This window comes from Caloenas nicobarica, chromosome 2, assembly GCF_036013445.1.
Source record: "Caloenas nicobarica isolate bCalNic1 chromosome 2, bCalNic1.hap1, whole genome shotgun sequence".
Classification (NCBI taxonomy): domain Eukaryota; kingdom Metazoa; phylum Chordata; class Aves; order Columbiformes; family Columbidae; genus Caloenas; species Caloenas nicobarica.
Window position 1 is genome coordinate 66,886,762 of NC_088246.1, and position 26,330 is coordinate 66,913,091.

Sequence of the window (26,330 nt, forward strand, 5' to 3'; positions counted from 1 at the left end):
CCGCCCTGCGGAGGAGGCGGAGTTTTCCTCAGTGGGCGAGTGGGAGGGAGTGATTGGGGGCTCTGCTCAGTGCAGGGCAATGTTTAGGTTTATGCAAAAGAAGTGCGACTTAAGTGAGTTCGGTGGCAGGTTCACTCTCTTATTTACCGCGTGGAGGAAACACGCCCAGCAGACCGCTGCCGTCCTGCCCTCCAGGAGCCTGATACCCGTTCTCAGAGCAAACTCCCGGGGGTCGCCTCTCGCTGATAACCCTTCGCTCCGGGGTCTGTGTTCGGGAACTCTGAAGGCGAACCTTCAGGTGAGGCCTGATAACCGTTCGCGGAGCACACAGGCAACAGCATCCTGGCTTGTATCAGAAACTGTGTGGCCAGCAGCACTAGGGAAGTGATCGTGCTACTGTACTTGGCACTGGTGTGACCCCTCCTCAAGTACTGTGCTCAGTTTTGGACCCCTCACTATAGCAAAGACATTGAAGTGCTGGAGCGAGTTCAGAGAAGAGTAACAAAGCGGGTGAAGGGTCTAGAGAAAGAGTCTTATGAGGGGCGGTTGAGGGAGCTGGGGCTGTTCAGCCTGGGGAAAAGGAGGCTGAGGGGAGACCTGACCACTGTCTGCAACCACCTGAAAGGAGGTTGGAGCATGGAGGGGGTTGGTCTCTTCTCCCAAGTAGCAAGAGATAGGACAAGAGACCTCAAGTTGAACCAGGGGAGGTTCAGATTGGATTTTAGGAAAAATTTCCTCATGGAAAGGTTTGTGAAGCATTGGAACCTGCTGCTCAGGAAAGTGGTGGAGTCACCATCCCTGGAGGTGTTTAAAAGACATGTAAATGAGGCTCTTAGGCACATGGTTTAGTGCCAGCATTAGGTTAACAGTTGGACTTGATGATCTTAAGGATCTCTTCCAATTAAAATGACTCTAAGTGGGATGTGGAGCTGTGCTGCTGTGGTCAGTACAGCTGGCCCAAGCGGTGCTACAGGGTAGCACCAGGAGGTTGAAATGGAGGTCACTGCAGCCCAAATCTCTGCTACTGATCACTCTGCAGATGTTAAAAAACTCCCTGTACCTCCATTAGATTTCATGAAGGAGATGGTGCAACAGAGAGAGCAGCTGCATGCATCTCCTGGTTATGGAAGATTTTGTCAGTATATTAATCTACAGCAATAAACATCTTCATGTTTGAGCTACAGCTAGTTGTGGCTTGAGTATTGGTCTACTCTGCACTGGTGCGGCCTCACGTGGAGCACTGTGTGCAGTTCTGGGCACCATAGGATAAAAAGGATATAAAGCTACTGGAGAGTGTCCAGAAGAGGGCTATGAAGTTGACGAAGGATATAGATAGGAAACTGTATGAGGAGCTGCTGAAGTAACTGGGTTTGTTCAGCCTGGAGAAGAGAAGGCTGAGAGGAGACATCACAGCAGCTACAGCTTCCTCACAAGGGGAGTAGGAGGGGCAAGCGCTGATCTCTTCTCTCTGGCGACCAGTGATAGCACCTGAGAGAATGGCAGGAAGATGTGCCAGGGGAGGTTTAGGTTGGACATTAGGAAAAGTTTCTTCACCTAGAGGGTGGTGGAGCACTGGAACAGGCCCCAGGCCTGACAGTGTTCAAGAAGAGACTGGACAACACCCTGAGACACATGGTGTGAATTTTGGGGTTGTCCTATGCAGGGACAGGAGTTGGACTCAATGATCCTTGTGGGTCCCTTCCAGCTCAGGACATTCTGTTCTGTGAAAATACAGGTATATTTGAACCAGCTGGGTCACAACTTCATGCCCACCTTCTGTGTTTCTTTCTGGTGCACCATACACCCAGAACTAACCCTGCCTGCGAGAGCTGCACTGCCCAGCCCCGGCAGTGGTTGCACTTCAGTGCCATCCTGCTCTCTCATCTCATGGGATCAACATGCTGGTACTTGAACACATTGGGTAGACATTTCACTTGAAGTGATCAGCAATGAAACCAGGATATTTCAGCATTAGGTTTCAGAATCAAGCTGGCCTTTGAGATAGGGCATCCTGAGCCAAACTTTTTACTTCATGAAAGGCGTGTGTATTATTTTACACCGTACGCTCGGCATGTGTATTATTTTACACCATACACTCATTTAAAAGGTTAGCTTGCAGCAGACAGGGAGAAAAGCATATTTTGCACCATAAAAAATCCACACAAGCTTGAGCTCCAGCTGTGGGGAACAGTCCTGGAACAGTAGCATGAATTTGTACCAGCTTTGTCCCAGAATTGTGGAGATCAGGAAAAATTACCAAAGTCTCCACTTTGCGGTATCTCCTTTCTAGAAAATTCAGTGCTGGGGGCAGGAGAGGGAGAGCAGAGGAGAGGAGGCCACGGTGGGAGCCGGGCCTGGGCCGGGGTTGCATTGGGTAGGAGGTGGGTGGCCTGGCCCAGATCAGGGACAGCGGGCAACTGGGAAAGAAAGAAACTCCATCGGAAAGAGACCAGCTCTGGTTAATGCTTTGGTTGTTGTTCAAGTAATGTGTTTTTTCTACAGGGAACTTAGCAAGAGGAATTTGTTCTGGATAACGCATGATGCTAATATTAACTTCAGTTTAAAACAGAGCTAGGAAAAATCATGTAGGTTTATTTTGCTAGGATTTGACTGCGTCCAAAGTGACACAGCAGTGCAAGTCAACAAATCTGCAAGAAAGTAGGAGTCAAGCTCCACTGAAGAAATAAGGCCAGCACTAAAGTTAGTACTTAAAGGTAGGCCTTTTTATTTGCCCACTTGTCTCAATCTGAGTCATATTTTCAAATTTTTCTCTGCAACATGAGGACCAGAACTTACTACACATGCATTATTTCAATATGTTACATGTGATTATCTATGTATACATACATGGAAGCAGGTATCTTATGTAAATAGACTGGATGTTTAAAACACTGAAGGCAAGCAGTGTAGCAGTGGTCCAAGGATGGCCCTTCATCATGGAAATTTGTTAGACCTAAACCATTCCTGACAGATGTTTGTCAGACCCATCTGAGCCTCAGTGCCTCCCTACACCACCTGCAGCTTCACCAAGCATAATCAATAGGCAAGAAACTTCAAGTAACTTTCTAGTGGCCTCTATTTCATACCACTGTCTATAGAAATGAATTTGTGAATAAGGTTGAGAAGCTATGAGATTTGTATGAAATCAAACTTGATTCAGGACTAGAATGAAACTATTTGAGAAGAACACCTAGTAGGCCTGGATTTAGATCTGAGGGAGTGGATATTCCTTGGTGCCTAAATCAGCACTTAGTGAAAATACTGGGAATTTTTCTAATGTACCACATTAGTACCAAACCACTGTGGATTTTTTCTGTATCACTAAAAGCAGTATTGAGTTCCATCAGTTCCAGATGTGAATTTAAATGATCACTACAGCATCACTCCTTTAAGAGTGTTCTAAACAAAGGAGTTTTTCTTCTATTCCTCTGTTGCAGGTCATGGCGGGAGAAGAGTTGCCAGGTGTTTTGATTCTGGATGTAGGAGGAACTCATGGTGTGCTAGAAAACCTTGCAGTGCTTTTGAAGAAACACTTTCGCGTTATCACCCTCAAGGAATTCCATGAAAACAAAGAAGAAATGAGAAAAAAAATCCAATCTATTTTCATATTTGAGTGCAGGCCAACTATTGACCGTGAGCTTCTACAAAGTCTGCCTAATTTAAAGGTAATTGGAAACTCTGGGGTTGGAGTCGATCACTTGGACTTGAAAATGATTTCTAACTTTGGCGTAAAAGTGACCAACACCCCACATGCCGTGGCGGACTCAACAGCAGACATAGGAATGGCCTTGATGCTGGCCTCTGCCAGAAGACTAGTGGAAGGTAATGCTTTAAATTTTCCTGGATCTTAGCTACTTCTTTGGCATATCTCAATTTTACAGATGATCTGTCCAAATCAATATTTGGGATGCTTTTACAGGGAAAAGAATTTCTGAGGACTCCATTTTCAGAGGCCTCTGCCTTTCTTATGTCTCGCTTCTTTTTAAGGCAATGATGACAAAAGTAAGGCCTTTGCCTAAATTATGCACTTTAAAGTCACTTGTGATATCCTGTTTGGAATAATGTCTGGGGGCTTAATTTTCCTCTGGCTGTTCACTGTGTGGGTTGTTTATAGCTGTAAAAACTGGATACAAAATGCATCCAGATCAAATGTCACCGCTTTTACATTTCCCCTTGGAACAAGTGTAAGGAGGTACAGGAAGGTACAAGCATTAATGGCCATGTCCCCACCACTAGAGCAGTAATTAGTGTAACTCTTCATTTTTTTTCCTGCTTCTGCAAAGAGTTTGTCTAAACCAAGGGGTTGTATTTCCCAAAGAGCATCAACATTATTATTGAAATAGCCGATAGTCATTTTGACAAAGTTATTCCAAACTCTACCACCAACATTAGTTTGTGTCTTCGAAGGCAGGTCCTTTCCCCACATGCCCTTGCTACACAATTCCTTTCAGGAGAAGGAAGGTGTCAGCAGAGACTATCACAAGAAGTTGCCTCTGTCTTAAGGGACTCATAATGTTTCTACCACTGCTGCTCCATCCCAGAGCATGAAGTAACACCTCTTCCCCATGATGTTTTCTAACTATTGCATCTTGTTGGACCTCAGGTTCTTTGTATAAAAGCTCCTAGAGATCTCTGGCTGAGCTGGGATGTGCAACCTTCACCCCCACTCAAGCAGTGCGGCTGCTTTTGGTTGTGATCTGGGAAAGAAATAATGAGATTTAACCCAGCTAAAAAAAAAGTGAAGTCAATGCTTGCAGGCTGGTGAGTGTCAAAGAAACTATATTTGAACTTGCAAGAAAATACTCCAGCCACAGAAGGGTTAATTCCCAGAGGCCAGGAGCACCCCGTCCTGTGATACTGGCTCCAGGCCTGGCTGCAGGGAATGGCACCATCCAGGCCCTTCTCTACACTGGTCAAAATTAGGAAGGTTATTTTGTAAGGGGTGCTCCAGAGCCCCGCTGCTATGATGGTAAGAAACTGCTTCTTTCCTCTAAATCTATGTTCATGGTCAGTTTGTACCCGTTCAGCATGTGTTCACATTCAGGCTGCCAGATTGCGGTTTCTCCAGACACAAAGTATTTTGCTGTCAACTGGCTGGGAGTGGAAGTAACCAAAGCAACGCTTGGGATCATCGGGATGGGCAACATTGGGTACAAAGTGGCTCAGAGAGCCAGAGCCTTCAACATGAGGATCCTGTACCGTAACAGGAACCGAAGGTAAAAATGTCTGGTTTCTGCATGTAATTAGTCAGGGGGCAGTGACAGAAACCACAGCTCTGCTCTTTGTCCCTGGTCTTCCTAGGCACTTGTGACAGTTGTAAGCAGCATGAGGAGCACCAGCATGCCACTACTTCCTCACTTTGGGTCCCTTCTCCTCTGGTCAGGAAGCAGTTCCTCCTCACCTCCTGTGCTCACTCTGCCGTGCTTAGCTACTAGCAGTTTGGAACAAGGGCTGTGTGACCTTTCTGAAGATGTTGTCCAAGGAAACCAGGCCTTGTGCCCTCATTGTGTCTTCTGTCCTGCCAGACTCTTCTTCAGGCTTCTGGCAGCATCCCTGGCCCACCCAGCCAGTCACCCCTCTCCTCACACCAGCACCAATGACAAGGGTCTTAACTTCTCTGCAGCCTCCTGTACCTAATATTGCCTACATAGAATCATAGAATCATTCCAGTTGGAAGAGACCCTCAAGATCATAGAGTCCAACCATAACCCAACTCTAGCATTAAACCATGTCCCTAAGAACCTTGTCTAAACACCTCCAGGGATGGTGACTCCACCACTTTCCTGAGCAGCCCATTCCAATGCTTCACAACCCTTTCCATGAAGACTTTTTTCTTAATGTCCAATGTAAACCTCTTCTGGTTCAACTCGAGGCCATTTCCTCTTGTCCTGTCACTTGCTACTTGGGAGAAGAGACCAACCCCCTCCATGCTACAACCTCCCTTCAGGTAGTTGTAGACAGCAATCAGGTCTCCCCTCAGCCTCCTTTTCCCCACACTAAACAACTCCAGTTTCCTCAGCTGCTCCTCATAAGCTTTCTGCTTCAGACCCTTCACTAGCTTTGTTGCCCTTCTCTGAACTCTCTCCAGCACCTCAAGGTCTTTGCTATAGTGAGGGGTCCAAAACTGAGCACAGGATTCGAGGTGCAGCCTCACCAGTGCCGAGTACAGTGGCACAATCACTTCTCTAGTCTTCTGGCCACAGTTTCTGATGCAAGCCAGGATACTGTTGGCCTTTTTGGCCACCTGGGAACACTGCTGGCTCATATTCAGCCAGCTGTTGACCAACACCCCCAGATCTTTTGCTTTCACACATGCATCGTTCCTTCAGTGTCCCACCACTCCTCTAACCTCTTGCTCCCTCTAGCCCACATCCTTCCCCCCTCCTTTCCACCATCTGTACCTATCAATGTCTTTACCTTAACCTCAAATGTCTCAATCTCAATGCTGTTCCAGATCTCTCCTAGGGTTGATTGATTGTTAAAGCCAATTAGAAATAGTTGTGTCAATTTGGGGGTGGGTGCGTTTTTGTTTCAGAAGAAAGGAGGAGGAAGAGGCAGTTGGTGCCCACTACTGTGAGAAGATGGAAGACTTGCTGCAGCAATCAGACTTTGTTATGTTGGTTGTGAACCTGACTCCTGAGACTCACAAGCTGATTGGGAAAAAAGAGCTGGGGCTGATGAAACCCACAGCTACTCTGATAAACATCAGCCGAGGTTTGTGACTCCACAGTTAATCTTGTGTTTTGCCTGATTATGTTGACATTCTCCTGTCCAACCTCAGTCTGATATCCCACTTTGGGTCGTGAACTAGCTGGCAGTTTACAAATCAATGACTTATCATAGATCAGATGCTATGTGTTCAAAGGTCCTATGGAATCTAGAGATGCTCAGCAGTTTTTCTTTTCTCTTTAGCCTTATGCTTAAGATAGGGCTTTTTAGTGGAAATAACTGAAAGATTTATTATCACTGATGATAAATGGTGTACAAGGAAAAACATGAGTTTCATTTGATACAGCTATGTAGAAAAGAAACCTCACATGGGGTTAAAGATCTGTTGGCACTGAACAAGCATATGAGAGATGTAGTTTCAGTAAACAAGGCAGAGAGAAAAGTGTGGAAAGCTTGAAGAGATTAAATGATTTCTCTATAATAATACAGAAAGTCAGTGTCAAAATGAAGAAAAGACTGAAACCAGTCACATACCACAAAAAGCTTTATGCAGTGGACCATAATCCTCATCTAGTTAAAGATTAATAAATAAAATCTCTGTTTTGTTTGGATAATGGTTATTAGAAAGACATTCAACTTTCTAACAAGATGAAGATCCTGTTATTTTTCTTACTAGACCCTTGAGACCTTTCCCCACTTCCAGGTAAAAACATGTTCATTAACTCATCACAACAGCAAGATTTATTTCAATGCAGGTGCAGTTATTGATCAAGATGCATTGGTAGAAGCTCTCCAGAATAAGGTTATTAGGGCTGCCGCTCTGGACGTGACATACCCTGAGCCTCTGCCAAGGTGAAGAAACCTGTTTTCCATTCTGTTGATCTGAAGTGGTTTAAACTGTATCCATAAGTGTGCTCATTATCTGGATCTCCATGGGGAGCCTCTCTCACTGTTTAAGGGCAAAACCTCAGGCAGTTGCCCACAACCATAAATAAATGATGAACTATTTGCCTTCCCTATATCCATCAGTTCTTTGCCAGCCTAACTGACAGGCAAGGCAACGAGACCAATAGAGAGGCAGAAGAAATAGGTAACCAAGCTTTCTACAGCTTTCTGCTGGTTCTGTGCTTATGGCCCTTTTATTTCAACATGCCATTGCTGTTTCCTGAGGTTCAGTTCTTAACAACTAGCATGGGATAGCTGTAAATTCCCTGTGTAATACATTCTGTTCTTTCTGCTTCTTACAGAGACCATCCCTTATTAAAATTAAATAACATCATCATAACCCCTCACATTGGAACTGCGACAGTCCAAGCTATCCGTATGATGGCAGAAGAAGCAATAGCAAATATTCTGGCTGTTCTCAATGGCCAACCCATTCCAAGTGAAGTGTTTCCCAAATGATGTGTGCCAGATGATATCACTATATCTCATATGTATGGGAAGCACTATTTCTTACAGTATCACTTTTACACTAAAAAATAAGCAGCCTATTCCTGCACTGCTCTTGTTGCCATGATACTGCAAAGCTGTCATCTCACTAGACTTATTCTGTACTGTTATTTACAATTCTGAAAAATAAAGTGGAACTAATAAGATATTTGTTTGAAGATTTTAAACTGAGCAGTTACGCACTTTGATATCTTCAGTCTTTCAATGAATACCTGTGTTCTGTTCCCAGTACTTGCTCCCATGTGATGATAAGCAAATACACCAAACAGTTTGTGTAACCCTCTCAAATATATTAAAGGTGAATTGAGCATTAATACCCGGCAGAAATGTGACTGTATCCTGAAACACTTTTCAGTCAATATTGAAATATTCTATTTTTATATCAAAACACTGAAGAAAGCAGACTCCTTTGAAATGATTGTAGGCCTAAGGTTTTCTAACCTAAGAAGAGCTCTGCTTCATCTGCATGTTAAATCAAAACAAAGTATCTTCAGTTTTCTCGAGGGGATTTTTTCAAAGCGAAAGTAAATCCCAAGATATTTAGTTCCACAGTGCAGACAAAAATTAAACTTTTATCTTGACTAGCCAAGAAACAATATTAGTTAGCAAAATTAGTGATCAGTCTTAACTTGCAGACCAGAGTCAAGCTTTTTCTTACATTCTCTTTCCTATGAGCAAGGAACAAAGTCAGAAAATTCAGTAAAATGTTTGTCACCTCCACAAAATCAGGAAGCCTTTCCATTATTTTGAAATATGGTCAGGCTTCTTGAAGGGGTAGTAAAATGAAGTTTTAGCACAGAAAGTGTAGACATGCCAAGAGTTAGACATTCAGATGTAAATAGTGAAATACCACTAACAAGACAACACCAAGTATTGCTATAGAGGATTCCAAGATCTTCAGCCCCTGAACAGCTCTCCCCACAGTTCTTCCCAAAATGCCTATGGAAAATCAATGATAGCTTTAAATAGCCTATTAAAAAAAAAGGCAAAAGCTGTTAATTCACAGACCCTCTGGGACCAGCAAACTGATGGTCAGTGATTCTTGAAAAAAAAAAAAAAGCCAAACAACAACAACAAACAAAACCGAAACCTTTCTTTTAATTTAAGTGCATACGTATTTCTTGGAAAACTCTTGCCTAGACGTCTATTATTTTTAAACTTATGATAGCCTCAGGAGAAGGCAGTGTAGTTAAGAAGTCACTGGTGTCTCTTCAGAATATGAGGCTGCAAAAATCTCTGTAATGAAGCATTTAAAAATTAACCTGGTAACTCAAAGTTCATGATGAAGTTGTGTAATTTCTTTTCATAGACTAGATTGGGTCCAACATTTTTCTAAACTATATATGGTAATTTGTGATTTCAGGGCAGGGGAGAAGATTTGTTGCACCAGAGTATTGATGGTCTGAAACTAAGTAATTAGAAATAATTTTGTGTTATGAGCCTGGTGGCAGGGATATGAAACCTTACAGACCATGAGGGACAGAACTTCATCAGACTTGATCAAGTGAATACCTGTGTGTGTTTAATTTGTATTATACTTAAAAGAGCTGCTTTCTTGTCTTGGTTTGTTTACCTCTCTGTCTAGATATGTGGTTTATGAGATTTTACGTCATAGATGTCATGAAAGTGATTGTTCTTTAAAATGTCTGGAAATAATTATATGTCTTTCTTCTGACATTTCGTATCTTTCTTTGTGAAGATTATGGGATAAGCAGAGCTACCTGGGCTTTTGGTAAATGAAATGGTGGCATACATGGGATACTGCATGGCCATGTGATGTTCCTGAAGAAACATATCTATCTTATCACCATGAAGGAATTTCTTGGAAACAGAAAGCATATGAGTAAAAGGTTCTAAGCGATTTATTTGTGGTGGCATAAACCAGTCTGTATGGGAATATATTGGAAGATTGGCGAGGAGGTTAGTTAAATGTAAATACGCTCAAGTGACTTGCAGCTGTCTGTAGAAAAAGCACGTACATCACACTAATTGTTTTACTGACCTTGTGTGCTTGATGAGTAGAACTCTGTGTTAGATAACATAGGCCTGTGAGAAACTCTAGGCACCTTATCACTATGTCTGAGATTCTTGCTTTGTTGTGAGCAAGAGCGGGAGGCTGCGCCTGCCTGAAGCCTTGAAATACAGGCGAGCTCAGCAGCACCAGTGATCTTCCAGCAGGGCTGAACTCACCAGCGCCTGCGTCCCCGCTTGTGTCAGCTCTGCCTGGGAGCTCAGGTGCCACTTCGGAGATCCCCCAGTAGAGAGGTAACTAAAATAAAACTTGCTCTTTGCAATGCATTCGTGGCCTCTGGCTCTTCTTGCGACGTGCCTGCATGTGTGTATACATAGTCATTGACAAAAAGCTCCTCCAGAGCCTGCCAAACTTGAAAGTGATTGCGAATTCAGAAGTAGGGATGGATCACCTGGATCTGAAACTTGTAGCTAGCTTTGGTGTGAGGATGGCTAATACTCCATGAGCCGTTTCCAGCAGCACAGCAGATACTGGGATGGCTTTGCTGCTGGCATCTGCTAGAAGAATAGAAGGTGACATCTTGATTCTTTTGTGGCTTCTAAAAATCATATGAGATTTACCTACCATTAACTTGGCTTTTCCTAGAGTTATCTGTAGAGCACATAGTTTCACATAAAATGTGAAAGTCTAAATATGTTGGGTTGGCAAATAGATTAATTGGTATTTAATATGTTTTCTGATCATCAATACATCTAAATTATCACATTATACACAAACATACCTAACATTCATTTCAACCATAAAGTCATATGAGTTTAGTTTTCACAGGACACGAGCCTGGGTTGAAAACACTTGAGCAGAATCTAATCGCATTTGATTCAAACACAACTTTTTGCTTTTGGGCCAAGCGGTCTTTGAAGCTGGAATTAGTGTTTAGAATAAATATGGCTGCAGAGTTAATTTAACAGTTTCCGATTAACAACACACTGAAGTGTGCTTCCTACATATGAAAACTTTCAATGTCATTACCTTCTTCAGCAGCGCATTTCCAGTAACTATGACATTTGCTTGACATAAGACAGGCTTTTTGATGTGGTAATGCTGCATACAGTGTTATTGACCAAAAGTGAGGGATGCCAAAGATCAGGCAATTGCTGCAGTCACATGCTGGCAGAAGAAATTGGAGTGTGGGAGGCAACAATGGGACAGAATAGAGCTATATGCTGAAAGCTGTGGCTGACAGAGGCATATTCTCAGAGGCTGAAATGAATTGGTGCAGAATCAGGGAGTTTAAAGAGCATTAGAGAGCAACGAGCCAGTCTGCTCCTGTTTCTGCTGGTAGCATCCTTTCTAGTTTCTTCCACAATTTTTTCTTGCCATTTCCCCAAATAGATCTACCCTTGGCTTGGTTAGAATGCTTTCTGTTTCAGGAAAAGATCCTTGAAATTTATCCTATTTAAATTTACCCACCTTTGATTTGCCAGCTCTACCACAGGATTCATAGAAACTCAGCGGAGACTTGTTTCCCCTTAAATCTATTTGTACCTCAGAAGGAGACAGATTAAAAGGGAGATTAATTTCTTGTTCCTATCTACATAACCTATCCTTGGTGGCATTTCTGATAGCCCTGCCCTAGCATGACTGAGTTTTATCCTAAGGCATTTTTTGTTACTTTAATAATACTCTGCTTATGTCTTAGAAGAGCTGATGATACCAGAACACTGAAAAATTAGCAGTCTGTCACCGTGTTGGCAAACTAGTAAGTGCTGTCTTTGTGCATATAAGTGTATTTTCTGTGTTCTAGAACTATCCAAAGTTTTGCAGGTTTAACAGATCATTCTGGAAATCACTGAGAAGTGATTTTTAAAGAAGTCACACTTCTTCTTTTCCAAGGAGGATGACAGACGTGAACAAGAAACCTGGTTTTATTCTAAATAGCAAAACCAACATTTGGTGTTGTTCACCACATGACATTCCCAAACTCTGCAGTGTTACTGACAATTATTATTTTGATTGTTGATGCAGAACAGGGCAATATTTTTATTATTCTAAAGCAGTAAAAGGATTTTTAGGGGATATTACATCAAGAGGCTTTTTGTAGTATGGTGAGAATAAATGGGGATGTTGCATACATGTGACAGGGAAGGATGTTTTATTGGGGAGTCACCTAGGACATTCCAAAAACCATTGCTATTTAAAATTGTGTTTGTAACCATTGAAAGTGTAATATAGCACCACAACAAGGCCAGACTCTTTTGCCTTGTTCCTCAGTGTTGGACCCTGTTCATTTCCCATATTAGAGTGTCTTTCTTGCAGGCTATCACATTGCAATTTCTTCAGGTATGGAGTAATGTGAAGCCAATTTTCTGGGAGTTCAAGTTACTGGAGCAACTCTGGGGATCATTGGCATGGGCAGCATTGGGTGTAAGACTGCTTTGAGAGCCAAAACACTTGAAATGAACATTTTGAATCACAACAGGACATGGAGGTAAAGATATGTTTTGACCTGATTACGGCACAAACTCTCTTTTAGATAGTCAGTATTTCCTTTTCAAGGAATTATGTCAGGAATATACCAAGAAATGAGGGAATAGGGCCAAGATTAAAACAGAAGGGAAAAAAAAAGAACAGTTGGCTCATATCAGTGTTGTAAGGATTTAATTGGTGATTAAACACTTGGAAACTTAATTTAGGTTTTATATTAGAAATGCCAAGGTTTCCTGGAAATATGAAAAGAAAAAGGAAAATCAAGCTTATACCTTTTTTATTGTTATCATATGTTATTATAGTGAGACATAACTCTACCTTTTGTTTATTTTTTCCCCATATTTTGAAGTTCGGAAATGATCTTGTTGAAACTGTGAATGACTGGAGAGCTAGGAAACATGCTTGGTACAATATGAGAACTGATTAACTTGAGCACTGTTCTTGAGAAAACCTTGTTTCTCTTCAAACCAGTGGGAATTTTGCCAAGTATTTAACTGGATTTCACCCTTTAGATCTAGCCCCTCTCAACTTCTGTATCTGGGAATCTGATCCTTGTTAGAGTTCCAGCACAGGGGCTCTTCAGTGTAAAGGTGAGCAAGATTGCCACGTACAACTCGAGGCTGTTGCAATCAGGAAAGTTGCAGCCAACAAGCAGAAAAAATGTTTACAGATATAAACCATGAAATATCCTGAGACAACTTTTCTCCATATGCAGACTGCAGAAGGAGGGTTACTGCTCTAGCTAGCCCTAACCAAATCACAAGGGTCGATGAGGCCAGAAATTTCTAGCCTTGCTTGGCATTCCTGTTACTTCATAAAATATAAAAACAGCTGAACAAACTCACATTTAGAAAAAAGTACTAGTGAACACCCTCCTTAAGGTCTTTTCAGAATTTCATAAACCACGAAAAAGAGAAAATAAGGCACAAATCCTTTTTTTTTCTGCGTATCATTACTAAGTCCCTCTGTTTAATATTTTTCAGTCTTTAATATTTATGTAAGAGTTCTATGATGAATAATTGATGCACAGTGCAACAGAAATGAAAAACATGCTTATTTAAAGTACATTTACACTTCAAGCTTATGTGCTGAAGCAAGATGCACTCTGCATGCTGCAAAACTGGCTGTAGTTCCAGTCTGTTCTTTACCCACTTAATCTCTGGTTGTTGACCTGGACACTGAAAGAAAACAATGGAATGCATGTGCTAGGAGACATGTGGTCCAAAATTACAATGAAGGTATTTTCTTAGTGTGACTTCTTTCTTTATTTCTGGATTAAGGAGGAGATAATTCAAAGCCATTCTCTTGCAATCAGGAGCTTCTTTAGTTCTCAAAGTTCAGGCAGCTAAATTTACGAAGAGCAGGAGAAATGGCAACTATTCTTTTTTTATTGTGAAAAGTTCAAACTGAAAACCTCTCTCTACTTTGGTAACTTTCTGTGTGGAACACTTTATTTTGTGAAAGTCCTGGGGCAGCCAGGAGCCTGCCAAAGAGCTGCCTTGCTGATCCCACTCATCAAAAAATGACAGGCTCACTGTAGGATGCCCAGAGGATGTGGACCACTGGTACGCTCAGGGCTCACACGGATAAGTTCTGGTGAATACTGCCTCTCTGGTTTGAGCCATTACTGCAACCTGTGAGGGGTACCTTCCCCACAGCGGGTCCTGAAGAATGGACCATGTGCTGCCATCTGTTCCAGTGCCTAGCCTTAGTCCACTTGCAGACTTTAAAAGGAGCCCCTGGACCCTGCACTGCAGTGGCTGAGAGGCAAGCACCAAATCCATCCTCTGCTGTAGGGCCTGAAGCCTTCCAGAAGGGCCTAAACAGTCAGCTGAGACTAAATTCACATTTGTTTACCAGCTGTTTGCTACATGAATGTGACAATCAGATCCTTTAGTTTGTATACCAGTGGCATCATTGAAGAAAATGTTTTCATGACTGATGCCCTGAAATACAGTGTGATCCCTTTTTTCCCCACCAGGAAAGAGCAAGAGGAGCCAGCTTTCCGCGCCGCTTACTACAAAAAGATAGACAACTTGCTTCAGTGGTCTGATTGGGAAAAGGGGAAAAGAGAGATGGAGCTGATGGAACCCAAGCTACTCTCATTGTGATTGTCTGAGGTGCCACTGACTGGCCTGAGGAGAAGGTCTGAGCCAGCTCCTGCTGCGTTACCAGCAGCACTATACTGCGCCCCATGCACAGCTGGTGCGTGCACTGAGGACAGCTCAGGCACAGCAAAAACTCCTCTCTCTCCCCTTCTTTTTTTTTTTTTTTCTTTCATTTTTTTCACTCCCAGATCATTACCTGCAAATGACACTCAGAGAGACTCTTGTTCCAAACCAGGTACAGTAGTTGACTAGGAAGCGCTGGTGACAGCTCTGTAGACTGGTGCTACCAGGTCTGCGGCTTTGGATGTCACCTACCCAGAACCACTGCCCAGGTTGCCATCTCTACTTGTTGGTCAGGAGCATGGGAAAAACCCAGCAGGAGGCAGGAGCATCCCTGCAGCAGGCAGGGGTCTGGCAGAGGCAGAGGTTTGGGGAAAAGTGCCATGAATACCAGTGGGAGGCAGCCCAGATGTGGCGGCTGATAACAGGCCAAAGGGCAGCCTGGGGGCCAGGAGACAGCAGGAGGGGGCTTGAGCATCACACTCCCTCCATGGAATCACCATATGAAGCTGCAGCAGGCTCCACTTACAAGTTGCTTTATCTGAGAGTGCAACTTGCCATGAATAGGTGCAAGCTGCTTGAGTCATCCCTTCTTAAATCTGCTGCATTGCCCCAAGGTTTCCGTCCCCACAGGCTTGTTTCCCAAATCCAGGGCTGAAGCACTGCAGATCTCTTGGGCCCAGAGGCTACCTAGCTTCTGTAAGAAGACACCTCTACCAGAATGGTGCCTCAGGCAGTTGACTGTGCTGAATGCATTTTGGGTTGGGTCAGTTTGGTCTTGTTATCTCTACATGCCAGGACATCACTGTCCATTATTTGAATCGCATAACTGCAGCCCAGATCATTGTGTAGGGTTAATGTGTCAGAAGAGTTTAATCTTCTCTTCAGACATAGCTCAAATTGCTGCCTAATGGCAAAAGCCTGTTTCTGGTAAAAGGAACACAGTGTAAACTCTTAACGTGTCCTTTTAATGTCCAAAATTACTTGAACACAGGTGATCAGGTTCCATGGATGTCAGTGGGACTTGTATATTCATACTTAAATACAGTGCAAAAGCCAAAGTAGGACTGCACTTTATTTAGCTGAATGACAATAGGTCACTTGACAATCTCTTTTTTTCCGTTCTTCCAGATCACACATTGTTAAAATTAAAGAATGTCATTATAATGCCTCACCTAGGCATTAAAACAGGCAAGACCACCTACATGATAACAGAGGAAGCAGTTGAAAACACACTAGCAGCTCTTAATGGTCTCCTCGTACCCAGGGAAGTGCTCCCTAGCTGATGAGCAAAAGGATATCACAGCTCTCTTTTTATTATTCTCTTTTCCCTGTCAGCTCTGAAGGTTTTTATTCTCATGTTTTCCCTGTTAGAATAAACCTATTCCAATTGGGCATGGAAAGCTATGGCTTGGTTTCATGTGCCATTAAAAAACAACTTTGACATTTTAATTTCCTTATATTGGAGGAATACATTACTTTTCCCTTCCAGCCATAGATAGATGCACGTAGCTTCAGGTAGCTCCAGGAAAAACAAATTCTGATTTCCAATGCACTTCTTGCTAGGCTCCCTAGTCCTAAAGAAAATGTCATTTTAGATTACATAATTCACTTTGTTGCTATTCTTTTAGCTATCAAAACCAAGAAAGTAAGCTACCTGGCTAGAAATAATATTGACTTTCCATATGGAAGTCTCCATTTAAACTAGCTTCTGAGACTCAAAATGCTGAGGCTAAAGTCAGTTTTCAGAAACGTACTCAGAATCACTTATTCAAAGCAGATGGGATTTTCGAAGACAATTTAAAGTACCAGCACTAAGGAAAATTAGTCTTCAAGACAAACTTGTTACTATGTTTGTAATACCCAATTTATGTGCAGTCTACCTCCAGATTTTTAACTTTGCACAAATATTTGGAAGAACACTGGGAGCCCTCTAAGCCTCCAGCACCATTCTGTAAACTGGTGGGAACACAAAGTCTATAAAAACACAGGCAGCATTAAAATCCAAAAATATACATTTTCTTTTCTATCACTGCTTCTGGACATTTGCAAGAATAATTATATTTGAAACGAGATATAACAGGGAACTTCACAACTGTAAAGAGAAAATAATACTTTGACAAATTTTCGTTACTGCAATTATTATAGAAAAAATCAAAATCCCATGGCTTTCCTCCACTAGAAATAGCCCCTTTATTACAATTAATCATTCAAATTCCACAGGAAAATTCTCTCTTTAAATAGAAGAGTGCTCATCCACCTCACTAAAGATTTGTAGGAAACAGTTAGTTGTCTTCTCAGTTATCTTTATGTACTCTCTGTTGTCTTAGTACAGGTCCAAAAGACAAATAAACCAATACGCAACTCAAAGTGGCAGTGCTATGCATTTTATTATGTAGTATGACTTCATGAATAGTATGATTATTTAATCTGTCAGTAAAACTTATACCAAAGTTGCCATTAAGGGCAGCTAGGCTTTTGCCTGTGGTCTCATGCATCTTTACAAAGCCATTTCTGCTTCCTTTTTCTTGCAGAAGGTGGTCACTGGTGCTTGCCAAAAGACACTTCCATTCACCAGTTTAACATACGATGATGTTACCAACTTTTGCAGCTCAGGGAAACAAGATATTGCAGCTTTTCAGAAGCAGCATGTTGGCTGGCAAGAAATTCAAGACTGTCCCAGGTACCTCCCTATTCTCTGAAGTACAGGCACCCAGTATGCCTTTCATGTCACCTGTATGACTCTGATAAAAATAATTTAAGTTTATTCTTTCAAAATAATAGGCTAAGCAATAAATTACAGAGCTGAAAACAAAGCTACAAGAAGCTAAAATAGCAGAGAAAAAAATACCTTTTATTAGATCAATATCCTAAAACTGAAAAAACCACAAGGTTTTGCACATGCAAACTTGTCTCCAGACATGAAGCTGCAAACATAAAATCAGATACAGTATTTCATTTAACTTCTACATAAAACAATAGAATATGCTTGGCATTTGCTTAGAGTTCTACTTTTGCAGATATTTCAAGAATCTGGGCTGATTAGTTACAGAAGTCCTCCCTAATGGTGGGTTGCTTTAGACAGGAAGACACAGCACTAGACAACAGGATACCTGTGAGTCATTGGAGTGATGGTTTGATTCACGTGCAACACCTAAAGACTTGGCATTCCACAATCTGGAAATCATCACTTGAAGGACAGCTTCCCAAAATGTCTTCAGGAAGCACGTACCTCTCTTTCCAAACCACATTGCAAAAAATGGCCCTTTGTTTCCTGCCTTTTCTTAATCTATAAATATTTATTAAATAGTATAAAATTAACTGACATACAGTTAAAGAAACCTTCCTGTGCTTACTAGATGCTGTTTCCCATCTTTGCTATTCAACTTAGATTGTGCTTGGACAACACAATACAGCCAATCTTATGATTACTAAAACTGGATCAAAAAATTTAGTGGCAAAAAATTTATGAGCAAAGAGATGATCCATTACAGTTCACTGGGTCGATTCAGGTTTATTTGAAACATTTTGACCAACAAACAAAACCCAAAGTCTTTCAGGCTAGCACAATACCTCAAAAGCCTAATCCTAAGAAACAATTATTACCCAAGCACCTTACTAACACTTCAGGCATTAGCTTGCTCTGCAGTAATTACACAGACAACAATGGCAATACAGCAATATTTAATAATAGGAATGAAATTCACAGACTGTGCAATACTTCTCTCCCCATACCCACAGACATTATTAATTTCAGAGAACTTTGCTGGTATAATAGACCCCTTTCTATAATAGAAAACTAACAGCACACTGCAAAACTCTGTAATTCAGCTTAACACACTACATGGAGGTCTATAAGGTACTCTACAAATTAAATCTACTTAGAACATGGTAGAGCACTCTCATTTTACCTTAAACAGACTTAGCTTGCAGTAACAGTTGATTGGTAGCTGCCCACACTCTGCTCTGTGACATTGTGTCCTAGTACTTCCAACAGCTCTTCAATCACTCAAAATATAAATGGCTTCCTGCTCTCTTCTGTCACATGTGTTGCTATACAGATATATGTCCTACAGAGATATATCTCCTGTAGATATTTATCAGCTCCTGAACCATAACTTGAAAATCAGATCACAGAATGGTTTGGATTGGAAGGGACCTTAAAGATCATCTAGTTCCAACCCCCCTGCCATGGGCAGGGACACCTTCCACCAGACCAGGTTGCTCCAAGCCCCATCCAGCCTGGCCTTGAACACTTCCAGGGATGGGGCATCCACAGCTTCTCTGGGCAGCCTGTTCCAGTGCCTCACAACCCTCATGGCGAATAATTTCTTCCTTATATCCAATCTAAATCTACTCTCAGTTTAAAGCCATTACCCCTTGTCCTATCACTACATACCCTTGTAAAAAGTCCCTCTCCAGCTTTCTTGCAGATCGCCGTTAGGTACTGGAAGGCTGCTGGAAGGTCTCCCCAGAGCCTTCTCTTCTCCAGGCTGAACAGGCTGAACAAGCCCAACTGTCTCAGCCTGTTATCATAGGAGACATGTTCCAGCTCTCTCATCATCTTTATGGCCCCCCCTCTGGACTCACTCCAACATTCTTTAAGTTACACAAAAAAGCCTTGAAGCCATGTGATTCTCTCCACATCTAACCCCATAACGCATCCATTTTCTTGACATTTGATAGGTATGTCCTGGATTTTTGCTTAAAAACGATGAACATTCCTTTGACTATTTTTTTCCCTCCTCTGACTAATTGCTCCTTCATTTTGTTCACTACCATGTTGTCATTCAAAAATCGTTTTTCTACCTTCACTAGTAAAATGTGGCAGACCTCCTTCCTCAATTCACAGTGAGAATGACTTGTGTCTTTGAGAGCAGCTTTACAATGGTCCTTTGATCTCAGGTATTGTAAAGTGAGCAGTAGGTTAAAAGATCACCCATTATGTCTTATCAGCAAACTTGGAAGCAGGTGATGTGAAACAGAGAATGTGTAAGCATTTTAGGTTTTGTTGCCTTTTTTTTTTTAAGAAGAAAATTCAAGTAGACTTAACTATGAATCTAGTTAATATGCTCTAACTTCATCTTGCTAGTTAATGAATTTTTGCTTTAAAGTTTAACTGCCTGAACTTGAAACCCACGTAAGCAAATGATACTCAAAAATCATCACCAGGATAACAAGAGCAATTTATGTTTTTGTATAATTATTGCAACATTTTATTACACTTCATCTTTTCATTAGTAATTTTATAGAGGATTTGGTGTTGACTGCCTTAATGTTCAGCATATCAAAATGTGTTTGGAAGAATCCAAGAGGACACGAGTCTGTAATCTGTTCCTTTGCAAAGCACTGCAGCGGTCAGGAGAGATGCGGCAGTGCGCAATTGCTGGTTTTTTCGTAGCGTGGAAGGAGAGAGATCCCTGGTGCCCACAGCAGCAGCCGTGTTTCACGGCACCCTGCAAGTGGCTGCTGACCGCCCGCACAGCTTTAGTGAACAGAGTACTGGATCTTTACTTGACCACCTCCATCACCAGGGATTTACAGCCCAGGGAAATCTGTCTGGAAAATTTTCACGCGTGGTTCAGGTGGGATAGGCAAAGGACTGCCCGTAGCCGGGATAAGAGACTGAGCACCTGTCCGGACCAACAGAGAGACCAGGCCATTAAAAAACCACACACTTATTTGTGAACACCTGTTGCTCTCCCTCGGCATCCCGAGGAGTTTGGGGCCGCCTGCCGCCCCGGCACCTCCTCTCCTCCCCCTTCCCCGCAGCCGCCGGCCCGCGGCAGCACGTTTGCGGGCGGCCGCAGGCAGCCGGGCGGCGGGGCGGGGGCCGGGCAGCCTCCGCTTGGGTGGCCGGCGCCGTGCCAGCGTGGGGCGGCCGCGCCCCGCCCTCGCCCAAACCCCGGCCTAAACCCTCGCCCTCCCACGGCCCGGCTGGGGCGCGGTGGCAGCGAGCGGGGCCGGAGCGGGTGAGTGCTGCGTGCGGCGCCGCGAAACCCCCCGGCCCGGGGCACCGGGAGCGCCGCTGCCGGGCGGTGGCCGCCGGCCCCCCGCCGCAGCCCCGACTCAAAGAGCGGTCGGCGGTACCGTCGGTAGGAGTGGGCGTGCGGGGCACGGAGATGTCCCGGGGGTCTCCGCGCCCCGCCCGACGGCGCGCCCTGGCCGGGAGTGGGACCGAGAGAGCAGCTCGCCCGTTCCGTGCCGTCCTGCACGGCCGGGCCCTGCGGCCGCCTGTCCAGCTCCTTCCCCTCTCCAGTCCCACTTGCAGGCTCGCCGGGAACTGCGGGCGCCTTCAGAAAAGGCTCAACCGGCCCTAAGCCTTGCAAAGCAGCGCTAACACCGCGCTCCGGCGGCTGGAGATTTGGGAGAGGAGAGAGGAGCGCGGGTCCTACCAAGCAGTGGTGCCTTATTCCAGCAGCCCAGGAGCTGGGGATCCTGTCTGTGCTCAGCCAGGAAAAAAGCACAGCCAGCTGGTGTCGGGCCCAATATCCATTTGTCTTTTCTGTACCTCTGACGCTACGTCTGTGTTTCGCGAGTGGCTGTGAGGAGCATGCGGGTCTCTTGTCTTTAACCTGAAATAATAGACTTGATTCATTTCAGAGTCGGCAGAGTGAGGAGTCGTCAGGACGCTGAAGAATACCAAGGAAAAAAAGGGATAAAGTTATGTGCAGAGAGTTGGTAACTCCAAAGTCCATAGTTGACAAATTATAGCCCTGTTATATTAAACAAGACCTTTCCTGAGATAATCTCTTTCATGCTCATTACTTAATATGGCTGCCTAGGTAGCAAAGGCAGAACTTGGGGACTAAAAGACTCCACTCACATGGTCACATTCTTAAATCAAGACTTTGCCTTTAAATATTGAATACTGAATTGGAATAACATCTGGTGACTCTTTTGTTTAAGTGTTAGCGTAGCTGGTATGCCACAAACAATGTTTTCTTGTCTTACTAACAAGGCTATACAAAACTTGAACATCCTTCTTAACACAGGAAGGACACAAAAAGAATTCTGCATGTGGGAGTGAATATCTTCAGCCAACTCTGCCATCAAGTGGGAAAATAGCGTGTAATGGATCCAATCAATTCCTGTTTTTTTTTTAAAAAGGTATCATGGGTCACTTAAGGATATGTTGTTTTGATTTCTCATTGCTTTTGTAGGGCATGGAGGGTCAGGAACTGCCTTATGTGCTCATTGACAGTATAGGAGGAAAGCATGGAGTATATGAAGACCATGTTGAATTTCTGGAGAAACACTTTCAACTCATCACCATGAAAGAATATCTTGAAAACAAGAAGTTTCTCAGTGAAAAGATCAGAGCTATTTACATGTGGTATCACAAACCAGTTATTAATGAAGGGCTGCTCCAGAGCTTGCCTAACTTGAAGATAGTTGCAACCTCTGGCGTGGGAATAGATCACTTGGACCTGAAACTCCTCTCCAGCTATGGTGTGAAAGTGTCCAACACTCCATTTGCTGTTTCCACTGACACTGCAGACTTTGGAATGGCTTTGATGCTGGCATCTTCCAGGAGGCTTGTGGAAGGTAATAACTGAAATGCTCGTAGTCTTTTTATAGAAAAGGTGACTCTTCAAAACATGCAGTTAGAAAGTGTGTGCTGCTGCAAAGGTAAGCTTAAAAGTAGGAATACAGGAAAATACAGCGATGAGGAAAAGTTAAGACAAATCTGTTATGTTGACGATAACTTGCACAGAGTGCAAACCATTTCCAAACAGGTGTAGCAGTAAGGTAGTTGTGTTCCTTCTTCAGGCAGCCCTAAATTCAGGCCTCTTCCCCCTGAGTCCATAGCCACTTACTCATTCTACTTGTTCACTGCAGTCTTGCTTTTCACATTTTGGTAAAAGTGGAATAAAAGGAGATATTTTCAAGGAGGTTTGAAACCTTTCTTTGCCAAGCTGACACATATCTAAGTCCATTACGAACAAGCTGTCCAGAAGTCTGTCCACCATGGTCTGTGCTTCTTTTCTGTGCCAACTTTGGTGTATCCTCAAGATAGCTGGGAATCATATTTTGGCCTTGCTGAAAGTCTTGATGATACCACAACAGATTCATCAGTTGCCCTATTTGGTATTTGCAATGTAGGTGACATCCATGGCACTGTCAGTTTCATTAGCCCTGCTGAGGAACCACCATGAGTAAGATGCTGTGTTACTGAGGTGCATTTCAATGGTGCAATAATCTGTACTGCAGGCAGAGAGAGACAATGGGCAGGCGTGTGATGTACATTGAAGGGAGGTTGCTGCTTTGGTCTTACCTTGTCTGCTGAAGAGGGGCTGGATATGTTTCTATCCAGAAACATGATAACATCATGTTACTGCTCCTCTGCTTCTGCCTTATGGTAAAAAGTGGGAAAAAAAAAAAGTAACCAGACACCAGGACATCCTTTACATGACATTTTTCTTTCTTTTTCCTCCTGCAAGGCTATCAGATGGCAGTCTCCCCCAACACGGAGTATTTCCCTGCTGACTATCTGGGGGCTGAGGTTTCTGGGGCAACCTTGGGGATTGTGGGAATGGGCACCATTGGCTACAAAGTGGCTGAGAGAGCCAAAGCCTTTGAAATGAAGATTTTGTACCACAACAGGAATCAGAGGTAAAGCTGGAAAGTCTGTTTTGTCACTGCTTTTAAACATTATTTGTACCTTTCACTGTCAAGCTGATCTCCTGTTCTCTCCATGTTAGGATAGGACAATGCGCTCTCTGCACTATTGTTACAAAATATTGTGCCAGCAAGCAGTGAGGGCCACAGATTGTGGCCAGGCTCACCCAAAAGTCCAAATCATCAGGCAAGGTGGAGGCCAGGTCAGGGCTGGAGGGAGCTGGAGCCCAGCATTGCTGGGGCAGGGGCTGGTGGCCCCGAGGGGAGCTGCCATGGTGCTTTGGGATGTGGAGAAGCCCTGGGGGGCTGGCCAGGGACAGCCAGGGCTGGTGGTCCCTTCAGGGCAATGACAATAAGTTGCTGCCTTGTTATTGGCTCTTTAAGTGTAAAAGTACATAGACTTGCTTCAAGATGGTCATTCATTTCCCAGTTTATATAGAAACAAAGGAAAGAATGGGAGGGATGCATCTCACTGGTCTCCCTGTGAGTCAGGGCTCCCTGGGCCTTCCTGTCATGTTGGTGACATTGCCATAGGCTGATGAAAGGAGAAATAGTCAGGGAGGATGTTAACTCCTGTGACTTAGGTGTGTCAGACCCAGCCAACAATGCAGAGCCGGACTTGCGAGCCTGTTTGATCTCTTCTAGGTGAGATGTATGTGTCCTTCACATATGCCATGACTCCCATCACGCCCATCCCATCGTTTTCTTTTGTGGGAATCTGATGGGAGCTGGGCAGTACATGGCCCAACCTTGTCCTTGCATGGATGGAATGCACCGGAGGTCCTGCAGCGTGTGGTTTCTGTGAACCAGCGCTGACACAGAGTGAGCAGACTGCTGGTGGCACAAATTTCTGAACATTTGATCCCAGCCCTGTCTTGTGGGTTTCCTCAGTAATTTTCAAATGAGTTACTTTTCACAGGGAAGGGAATTAATGTCAAACATCAGTCTTGCTTTTGGATTGGAAAAGAATCCCCATTACAACCAGAGGCTGTGACACAAATGCATTTATTGTATTATTTATTCAGTGTATTTACATGATACTCATTTCTTACTTTTCATCCCCACAGGTATGGTATCGCACATTTGTGTATAGTGCACTTGGTATTGTGGGATACAGCTTAACATTTTCTTTACTGAGTTTCAGTCAGATAACTGGCTAACTGCTCTGCACTCCGGAGTGAAGAAAACAATTAAGAAACCTTTTCTTTAATGGTGATTTGAACTTTTTCTAGTTACTTACTACTGGAGTTTAATTTTGGATTTTTCCCCTCAGAAACAAGGAAGAAGAAAGTGCTGTTGGAGCCATTTACTGTAAGAAGATAGATGATTTGCTCCAGCAGTCAGATTTTGTGTTGCTTTCTGTGAGCCTGACTCCACAGACACACAAACTGATTGGGAAGAGGGAGCTGCAGCTGATGAAACCCACAGCTACTCTCATTAATATCAGCAGAGGTAGGGTGCAGAACAAACAAAATTGCATTATGGTTTGCTGGCATAAAAAGTCCTGGGAAAACCCAACCCTAATACAGAGTCTGCTACTCTGAAATTTTCAGTAAATTCTCTGATTACTAGATTATTTAGATGTCTGTGGTCATGTATCAGCAAAACATTCAAGCATTTCTATAATTATGAGCAAGTAGGTCTCTAAAATGTTAGTGAGCTTGAGTGTTAGAATCCCATGTATAATCTCCTACTTAAGCTTTTTATTTACTTAGTGCAGTGTTGTTGCTAACATACATCAGGGCGGCACAGCCCACCCTGAAGTCTGGCACTACATATTTCCTTTTAAAATTCCTGACTGTCCAACTCTAATGCGGGTACCCAAGTTTCCTCCTCCCACTTCACCACCCTCTCTCTCTGCTGCTGCTTCTGCTTTGTGAACATTGCTAGCCCTGCCGTTTGCCTGACCACTGTGCCCAAAATGATGGTGAGAGCACAATACAGAATATGAAAATAATAGTGTCCTTCTTACTGTACCCTAGGTCTGGTTGTGGATCAGGATGCTTTGGTGGAAGCCCTTCAAAACAAACTTATTAAGGCAGCTGCTCTGGATGTGACACATCCTGAACCTTTGCCAAGGTAGAACATGTATTTAAGTTAAACACAAATAAGTGTATGTGTGTGGTTTAGACTAAGTGCAAGTTTGTGAGCATGTGGGAAGTTACATCATTTTTGTTACTAGGAGTACATGGTGTATGTGCACTGGTCCTCCTGAAACAATGTCCCAAATCCTTCCCTCCTAGCCAAACAAAATTTACACTGACTCATTTGGAGGATTGTTGCATTAAAAACCCCACAAACTAGGCAGCATTTTGAACTCCTCTGACTATTCTTGTGTCATACAATTAGTTTTTAATTATTATTTTTTATACTTCCCTGGCTCCTTTCAGGTGACAGAGTAACAGATGAATGTTCAGTGAGTGACAAGCTCAGTATTTCTTTTCCTTTCCCAGGGATCACCCTTTGTTAAAGATGAAGAATGTTATAATAACTCCTCACATTGGAAGTGCCACCAAAAAGACACGCCACCTTATGAGGGAGAACATGACGGAAAGCATAGAAGCGGGTCTTAGAGGTCTTCCTATCCCTAATGAAGTATTACTGTAAAGCCACCTGCATTTAATGTTGATGCCTTTAGTGTTTATCCTGATGTGAGGAAACAGTAATTTGATCACTCTTCGTGTCATGATTCCATGTGTGTTATACAGATAACATGTGTAATGCATTGATTTAAATTATTTAAATAACTAAAAGTGATTCTGTGTGGAAAACTGCAGTGTTTTGTCATGAACGTCAATGAAAAACTCATGAGTCACGGAGTCACACAGAATCACAGAATGTCAGGGATTGGAAGGGACCTCAAAAGATCATCCAGTCCAAACCCCCTGCCAGAGCAGGAACACCTAGGTGAGGTTACACAGGAAGGCGTCCAGGCGGGTTTTGAATGTCTCCAGAGAAGA

General features: G+C 43.2%; 1 protein-coding gene and 1 pseudogene across 3 annotated transcripts; both read left to right on the forward strand.

Moving 5' to 3' along the window:
• The first annotated feature begins 41 nt into the window (after positions 1–41).
• Positions 42–25,982, forward strand: LOC135985908 (probable 2-ketogluconate reductase). 3 transcript variants are annotated; one of them, XM_065629606.1, is made up of 7 exons: positions 42–298; positions 3,438–3,665; positions 21,912–22,296; positions 23,193–23,364; positions 24,644–24,822; positions 25,353–25,449; positions 25,824–25,982. In XM_065629606.1, the coding sequence occupies exons 1-7, from the start codon at positions 80–82 to the stop codon at positions 25,975–25,977; spliced, it is 1,434 nt and encodes a 477-aa protein (XP_065485678.1). In that variant the 5' UTR covers positions 42–79; the 3' UTR covers positions 25,978–25,982. The 3 variants fall into 3 exon arrangements, with proteins under 3 accessions (XP_065485678.1, XP_065485679.1, XP_065485680.1); XM_065629607.1 differs by lacking the exons at positions 21,912–22,296; positions 23,193–23,364; positions 24,644–24,822; positions 25,353–25,449; positions 25,824–25,982 and adding exons at positions 5,045–5,216; positions 6,536–6,714; positions 7,425–7,521; positions 7,917–9,879 and having other exon boundaries at positions 3,438–3,822; XM_065629608.1 differs by lacking the exons at positions 21,912–22,296; positions 23,193–23,364; positions 24,644–24,822; positions 25,353–25,449; positions 25,824–25,982 and adding exons at positions 5,045–5,216; positions 6,539–6,714; positions 7,425–7,521; positions 7,917–9,879 and having other exon boundaries at positions 3,438–3,822.
• On the forward strand, positions 9,824–14,691 carry LOC135986299 (uncharacterized; annotated as a pseudogene).
• Positions 25,983–26,330: the final 348 nt, after the last annotated feature.